This window comes from Nanorana parkeri, unplaced genomic scaffold, assembly GCF_000935625.1.
Source record: "Nanorana parkeri isolate BGI_ZX_2015 unplaced genomic scaffold, ASM93562v1 scaffold1592, whole genome shotgun sequence".
Lineage (NCBI taxonomy): Eukaryota > Metazoa > Chordata > Amphibia > Anura > Dicroglossidae > Nanorana > Nanorana parkeri.
The window spans coordinates 187,579-196,526 of NW_017307860.1; the positions used below are offsets into that span (position 1 = coordinate 187,579).

The window sequence follows — 8,948 nt, forward strand, 5'->3', positions numbered from 1 at the left end:
GACCCCTCCCCCTATGCCCCGAGTCCCCTCTGACACCCCCTTACCAGCAGTCTGTTGTCCTTGATAACACAGAGCTGTTTGGCCCACTGGCCCAGCCACTTCTTCCTCCAGAGGAATGCGCAGATCAGTGCGTCCTTCATCAGCTCGATGGACGCCTCCGTGGACGGCCATTGGTGCTGATGGGCCGACGACTTCTTGAGGTTTTCTTCTTCATCGTAGGACTCGTAGGAGCTGCTGACGGCGTCTCCGTCCTCTGTGAACGACAGAATGAGATTCATACAGCGGGTGATGAGATCGGACCGGTACTGCGATCGCTCATACGCTCACTGCGTCACGTTTCATGTTCCTGGCGGGCAGACGTGGAATATTTACCATTATAAAATATTCCACATTGTATCTCCATATCCAGGAGGTGGGCGGAGCTCTCGCATGTACTTCCCGGATCTCTATAGCTGCTTTATAAGTCATTTGTTTACAGAGCTCAGTAGCTCAAGCTAAACGCCCCCCCCCGAACTGACTGTGTCAGAGCAGTGACTCCGCCCCCTCTTCCTGCGTCATACATGGAGATTCAATTACAGAGTGTTCCCACAATGCTCTGGGCATCCTTTGTCACGGAAAACGTCTATTAGAAAACCATTTTATATACAAAGTACAAAAGATACAAAAATAAACGCATTTCACCCGTTAGACTGTTTTCCAGTCGGGGGAGGCGGAGCGAGGAGTGCGGATGGAGTCCATGTATCTCTAACACAGGAAAATGCAGATTGCGCACTGCGGGGGATGTGATAACGGTATCCGGGGGAGGCGGGGGGGAGGAGCTGATACCTCTTATTGGGATTCCATTGTCCTCCCTCATCCCCGCGAATGTCGGGAAATGTCCTTATCTGGGGTGTGAGAAGCGTGCGTTGTGTCAGAATATAGGAATGTGGAGGAAAGCATTCGATTCCCGCCCCACACCTCCCCCGAATGACCAGCAAGGCCGGAGTACCACCTGCTACAACACCCCCCCCGGAGAGCAGTGCAAGTCTCCACCAAGACCTGGAAAGAGGACCTGTCCCCAGTAACATTACAAGACAATCCCCGACATGCCACAATGTACGACGACAGGATCATTGGTCAGAGAAGCTCCGCCTCTTATCATTGCAAAGCCAACTATGAGCTCCAGTCCAGTGACTGTGCCTAGGCTGAGATGATGTCATCAGTCTGCTGCAGCAGGAGGAAGCATTTCCTCAGTCTCCCCTCTCCCAGTGATCAGTCTGCTGCACCTATCTATCTGACCTCCGTCCTCCCCTTCAGCCTTCTATCTGACCTCCGTCCTTCCCTTCAGTCTTCTATCTGACCTCCTTCCTCCCCTTCAGTCTTCTATCTGACCTCCGTCCTCCCCTTCAGTCTTCTATCTGACCTCCGTCCTCCCCTTTAGTCTTCTATCTGACCTCCGTCTGCACTGGCCGCTCGGTGACACGCACTGGCCGCTCGGTGACACGCACTGGCCGCTCGGTGACACGTAGGTCGCTCTATGACTTCCTGTATGAGGACCATTCCAGGAAGAAGCTCTTTAACCCTTTCCGCTATGACCGCTACTTGACCTCTGTGAATCCGTCTGTCATTCCGCTCCGCGCCCGGCTCGTCCTCCCACAAATGATCACGCCGAGCAGATGTCCTCCGACCTCCAGATTAGAGGATTCCTCCCAACGATTCACCTCCCGTGATGTCATAAAGAGGACCAGTCATATCCCTGACGTGTCACAATATACAGGAACCAGTGGCGTAACAATTGCCATAGCGACCCAGGCAGCCGCTATGGGGCCCGGGGCACAGGGGGGGCCCGGCCAGATGACGTGCGGGCCGCCGGGGTCGCTATGTCACCTCTGCTGGTGGCTTTCACTGGCAGCTGTGAGAAGAATGCGCCGCTGTTCAGATCACTGATCTGTGCAGCAGCGCATTCTTCTCACAGCCGCTGCGCGGTTAATGAGAGCCCGCAGCGGCGGTGGAGCAGGCTGGACCCGGCAGTGGAGGAGGAGGCGGGGGCCCGTGGTCGGCAGCAGAGAAGGCGGGGCCCAGTGACGGAGGAGGAGGAGGGCCCGGCGACGGAGGAGGAGGCGGGGCCCGGCGACAAAGGAGGAGGCGGGGCCCGGCGACAAAGGAGGAGGCGGGGCCCACCCCGGTGATCAGTCTGCTGCAGGCAGGAGGAAGCATTTCCTCAGTCTCCCTTCCCTCCCTGATCAGTCTGCAACATTGTCACTTTGTATCCAGTCACAAGGTGAGAGGCTGCAGCAGGGGCTGATCTGTGTCAGACATTGGTGAACACAGCCACAGTCACCAGGATTCACATGATTGTGTCATCTCAGTCCAGGAGGTAGATGGTGACCCTGGGTGATGCCTGGACAAAGATGGCGCCTTCCATCTGCTGAGAAAATCAGATGAGGACATTGTCAGGGGGAGTGCTGTGATCTCCGCAAGTGTTACACTGACACATTACTGAGCAGACTGTGCTGTGTGATGACAGGTCCACTTTAAGGAGCTCCGAAGGGCTTGCTGCACGCTGGGACTTGTACTCCGCCAGGGACAGACACAGCCCTCCATCGCCCCTAATGACAGTAATGATGATAATACGGCATTGTCGTCGGTCCGCGCGCACGTATAAAGCTGTCCTTGTCTTCCTCGGCGCAGAGCCGGCCACAAATATTTCTTTCATGGCAGAATCCGCGTCACAGCGGGATGAGAAGACTCCGGCGGCGGCGACACAAATATCCCCCTTCAGTATCCTGGAGGCCGGAGCCGGGAGGACGGCCCGCGGGAAGAGGCCCGGGGGGAGGAGAACGCAGGACACCGGGGGCTGTGTATATATATATATACTGTGCATCACATGATGGATACAATGGGGGGATGGTGATTCTTCCTGTGAATGCCAGTGAGCCCGCATTAGTTATCCGTCTCGTTGTGAGGCTCAGCACCGGGGCCATGGATTAGAATGGGACCGAGCAGGGGCGCCCCGAGGCCGGGTGTCACACTGAGCGGAGTTTGGGTGACACCCCGCGTGACATCATTGCACATGCGCGGCCGTGTAATTGACGCCTGCCCGCGGCCATGTTGGTGATGGACGCCGGCAGAGAGAGGAGGGGACGTTCACCCGGCGGGATGAGGTATGCCGCCGGGTCCCCTCCTCTCTCCTGATACTGTCGGGCTCTCAGTCTGTGACCGAGTGTCTAACTTTTTAGAGGGGGGTGTCACCAAAATGACTGAAATGACTGACACCAAAATGACTGTCAGTCATTTTGGTGTCACCCCCTTCAATGGTGTCACCCGGGTGCGGGCTGCACCCCTCTTGCGACGCCACTGGGACCGAGCCCTCCGTGCATTTTGGTGCCTCGTCGGATTTAATAAGAATTTCGATGTTACTTCTTCTTTAAGAAAGGAAAAGAAAAACACGGCCACCACAAACCTGGCAACATGAAACGGTTCAGCGAACAGGAAACGGCGAGATGAAAGAAGAAGGAGAATTCTCAATGAGCCCCCCAAATGTGGAACAAAAACCTTCATGGAGGAAGAGAAACGCAGATTATGTGTCTGTCACCAGCCGCAGCGGGCAGAACGCAGAGAGAGAATGACTTTGTATGCCACTGCGGACAGAGGCGAGCTGCTCCCTACTACCCCCATCCCCCCCCATGGTAAGAGGCCAATTTGTTTTCTTACATATATTGCCCTCAATCCGCAAGTCATTGTTACTTCCACATCACAGGAACACATTTCTCTGCACCAAATTCACATTTACCATCCGAAATATGTCACAAAGTCTCATTTCATCTCATGATGTGTTCTGGTATCATCAACTCAACACACAGAGAGTCAGAACTCAGCACAGGGATGGTGGGAGCCCCTCATAATGGGCACAGCGGGGGTACAGACCCGGGAACTTGTCACAAAGTCTCATTTCATCTCATGATGTGTTCTGGTATCATCAACTCAACACACAGAGAGTCAGAACTCAGCACAGGGAGGGTGGGAGCCCCTCATAATGGGCACAGCGGGGGTACAGACCCGGGAACTTGTCACAAAGTCTCATTTCATCTCATGATGTGTTCTGGTATCATCAACTCAACACACAGAGAGTCAGAACTCAGCACAGGGAGGGTGGGAGCCCCTCATAATGGGCACAGCGGGGGTACAGACCCGGGAACTTGTCACAAAGTCTCATTTCATCTCATGATGTGTTCTGGTATCATCAACTCAACACACAGAGAGTCAGAACTCAGCACAGGGAGGGTGGGAGCCCCTCATAATGGGCACAGCGGGGGTACAGACCCGGGAACTTGTCACAAAGTCTCATTTCATCTCATGATGTGTTCTGGTATCATCAACTCAACACACAGAGAGTCAGAACTCAGCACAGGGAGGGTGGGAGCCCCTCATAATGGGCACAGCGGGGGTACAGACCCGGGAACTTGTCACAAAGTCTCATTTCATCTCATGATGTGTTCTGGTATCATCAACTCAACACACAGAGAGTCAGAACTCAGCACAGGGAGGGTGGGAGCCCCTCATAATGGGCACAGCGGGGGTACAGACCCGGGAACTTGTCACAAAGTCTCATTTCATCTCATGATGTGTTCTGGTATCATCAACTCAACACACAGAGAGTCAGAACTCAGCACAGGGAGGGTGGGAGCCCCTCATAATGGGCACAGCGGGGGTACAGACCCGGGAACTTGTCACAAAGTCTCATTTCATCTCATGATGTGTTCTGGTATCATCAACTCAACACACAGAGAGTCAGAACTCAGCACAGGGAGGGTGGGAGCCCCTCATAATGGGCACAGCGGGGGTACAGACCCGGGAACTTGTCACAAAGTCTCATTTCATCTCATGATGTGTTCTGGTATCATCAACTCAACACACAGAGAGTCAGAACTCAGCACAGGGAGGGTGGGAGCCCCTCATAATGGGCACAGCGGGGGTACAGACCCGGGAACTTGTCACAAAGTCTCATTTCATCTCATGATGTGTTCTGGTATCATCAACTCAACACACAGAGAGTCAGAACTCAGCACAGGGAGGGTGGGAGCCCCTCATAATGGGCACAGCGGGGGTACAGACCCGGGAACTTGTCACAAAGTCTCATTTCATCTCATGATGTGTTCTGGTATCATCAACTCAACACACAGAGAGTCAGAACTCAGCACAGGGAGGGTGGGAGCCCCTCATAATGGGCACAGCGGGGGTACAGACCCGGGAACTTGTCACAAAGTCTCATTTCATCTCATGATGTGTTCTGGTATCATCAACTCAACACACAGAGAGTCAGAACTCAGCACAGGGAGGGTGGGAGCCCCTCATAATGGGCACAGCGGGGGTACAGACCCGGGAACTTGTCACAAAGTCTCATTTCATCTCATGATGTGTTCTGGTATCATCAACTCAACACACAGAGAGTCAGAACTCAGCACAGGGAGGGTGGGAGCCCCTCATAATGGGCACAGCGGGGGTACAGACCCGGGAACTTGTCACAAAGTCTCATTTCATCTCATGATGTGTTCTGGTATCATCAACTCAACACACAGAGAGTCAGAACTCAGCACAGGGAGGGTGGGAGCCCCTCATAATGGGCACAGCGGGGGTACAGACCCGGGAACTTGTCACAAAGTCTCATTTCATCTCATGATGTGTTCTGGTATCATCAACTCAACACACAGAGAGTCAGAACTCAGCACAGGGAGGGTGGGAGCCCCTCATAATGGGCACAGCGGGGGTACAGACCCGGGAACTTGTCACAAAGTCTCATTTCATCTCATGATGTGTTCTGGTATCATCAACTCAACACACAGAGAGTCAGAACTCAGCACAGGGAGGGTGGGAGCCCCTCATAATGGGCACAGCGGGGGTACAGACCCGGGAACTTGTCACAAAGTCTCATTTCATCTCATGATGTGTTCTGGTATCATCAACTCAACACACAGAGAGTCAGAACTCAGCACAGGGAGGGTGGGAGCCCCTCATAATGGGCACAGCGGGGGTACAGACCCGGGAACTTGTCACAAAGTCTCATTTCATCTCATGATGTGTTCTGGTATCATCAACTCAACACACAGAGAGTCAGAACTCAGCACAGGGAGGGTGGGAGCCCCTCATAATGGGCACAGCGGGGGTACAGACCCGGGAACTTGTCACAAAGTCTCATTTCATCTCATGATGTGTTCTGGTATCATCAACTCAACACACAGAGAGTCAGAACTCAGCACAGGGAGGGTGGGAGCCCCTCATAATGGGCACAGCGGGGGTACAGACCCGGGAACTTGTCACAAAGTCTCATTTCATCTCATGATGTGTTCTGGTATCATCAACTCAACACACAGAGAGTCAGAACTCAGCACAGGGAGGGTGGGAGCCCCTCATAATGGGCACAGCGGGGGTACAGACCCGGGAACTTGTCACAAAGTCTCATTTCATCTCATGATGTGTTCTGGTATCATCAACTCAACACACAGAGAGTCAGAACTCAGCACAGGGAGGGTGGGAGCCCCTCATAATGGGCACAGCGGGGGTACAGACCCGGGAACTTGTCACAAAGTCTCATTTCATCTCATGATGTGTTCTGGTATCATCAACTCAACACACAGAGAGTCAGAACTCAGCACAGGGAGGGTGGGAGCCCCTCATAATGGGCACAGCGGGGGTACAGACCCGGGAACTTGTCACAAAGTCTCATTTCATCTCATGATGTGTTCTGGTATCATCAACTCAACACACAGAGAGTCAGAACTCAGCACAGGGAGGGTGGGAGCCCCTCATAATGGGCACAGCGGGGGTACAGACCCGGGAACTTGTCACAAAGTCTCATTTCATCTCATGATGTGTTCTGGTATCATCAACTCAACACACAGAGAGTCAGAACTCAGCACAGGGAGGGTGGGAGCCCCTCATAATGGGCACAGCGGGGGTACAGACCCGGGAACTTGTCACAAAGTCTCATTTCATCTCATGATGTGTTCTGGTATCATCAACTCAACACACAGAGAGTCAGAACTCAGCACAGGGAGGGTGGGAGCCCCTCATAATGGGCACAGCGGGGGTACAGACCCGGGAACTTGTCACAAAGTCTCATTTCATCTCATGATGTGTTCTGGTATCATCAACTCAACACACAGAGAGTCAGAACTCAGCACAGGGAGGGTGGGAGCCCCTCATAATGGGCACAGCGGGGGTACAGACCCGGGAACTTGTCACAAAGTCTCATTTCATCTCATGATGTGTTCTGGTATCATCAACTCAACACACAGAGAGTCAGAACTCAGCACAGGGAGGGTGGGAGCCCCTCATAATGGGCACAGCGGGTGTACAGACCCGGGAACTCAGCACACTCCGCACACGGAGGGGAAGATATAAAATCAGACACAATTCAGTTTAGAAACCTTTCTTTGGTGTCCCGTTATACGAGGTCGGTATTTTTCGTCCCTGGCAGACTCGGCGTCCTTCACCGATGCTCCAGATAACAGTGACAGCCCTGAGCTGTGTTTGGTGACTTGTGATAATATTTCCAAAAATGTAAAACAATCCCGAGCGCAGAATCACAGCTCAGACTTCAATGTCATTAATAATGTGAACATTGTGCTGCACAACCAAGCAGATCACCTCCTGTGCTGACTGTTATCAGTTACATAGTTTCCAGTAGGGATTCACCGATACCGAGCACAGATACTTTTCCAGCTCCAGGACGAGAGACATTTTTTTTTATTGCTGTGACTCCATTACGGAAGATTTCACCTCATTTCCTGTCCCTGTGACAACAGGACATGAGATGAGGGAAGTGGTTGCCACTGGAACAGTAAGATCCAGACAGTAATACCCTTCCCTATTGTACAGAAAAGATTTGCTGAACACGTCCCACTGAAAAGCTTCTACTTCCTGTCCTGCCAGGAAATATGGGGAAACCTTCCCCGCAGGAACACAAAGCAGAAATAGAAACCAGACCGAGTTTCCATCCCTTCCACCGTTCTGTCCAAAACCAAATGTAGAGTTTTAGCCAAATACAGTCAGCTATATAGCAGTGCACTTTGCAGAGAGACCACTGCTTCAACACAGAGAGTAAGGGTCCTCCTCTGCGCCATGCTGGCCGGGGACAGACTTTCCTGCTCAGGTTGTAGCCGCTTGCTAAGGAAAATAAACTGTACGATTTTGCACACAATTTTATTTTGATGCCCCTGGAATCTATGTGGCCAAATAAAGCTGAATTGGGCTTTAATATAAAGAAACATTTCAGGTAATTAGACTATTTATATTAAGTATTAAAAGAGGAACTTATTAAAGAGGTGTCATTGTTGTTTAGTTTCCACAAATCAATACAAATAAACTAATTTACATAAACAATATTTAAACTAAAACAAAGACAGTGTTGAGTCCAGAGAGATGAGAGCGATCAGAGAGATCACAGAGATGAGAGCGATCACAGAGACGAGCGCGATCACAGAGATCAGAGCGATCAGAGCAATCACAGCGATCAGAGAGATCACAGAGATGAGAGCGATCACAGAGCGATCAGAGAGATCACAGAGATCAGAGAGATCACATCGATCAGAGAGGTCACAGAGATCAGAGAGCGATCAGAGAGATCACAGAGATGAGAGCGATCAGAGAGATCACAGCGATCAGAGAGATCACAGCGATCAGAGAGATCACAGCGATCAGAGAGATCACAGCGATCAGAGAGATCACAGAGATGAGAGCGATCACAGCGATCAGAGAGATCACAGCGATCAGAGAGATCACAGAGAGATCACAGAGCTCAGAGAGGTCACAGCGATCAGAGAGATCACAGAGAGATCACAGAGATGAGAGCGATCACAGAGCTCAGAGAGATCACAGCGATCAGAGAGATCACAGAGCTCAGAGAGGTCACAGCGATCAGAGAGATCACAGAGATCAGAGAGGTCACAGCGATCAGAGAGATCACAGAG

At 52.0% G+C, this 8,948-nt stretch overlaps 1 protein-coding gene across 1 annotated transcript in view; it reads right to left on the reverse strand.

Annotated features, from left to right (window-relative positions):
- The window catches only part of AFAP1L2 (actin filament associated protein 1 like 2), a gene marked incomplete at its 5' end in the record, with an annotated part of 44,393 nt that overhangs the window by 17,625 nt on the left and 17,820 nt on the right, over positions 1 to 8,948 (reverse strand). Inside the window, one exon of the mRNA XM_018570759.1 lies at positions 45 to 253. Coding sequence (XP_018426261.1) covers positions 45 to 253 — 209 coding nt within the window. The remainder of the gene's footprint in view (positions 1 to 44; positions 254 to 8,948) is intronic.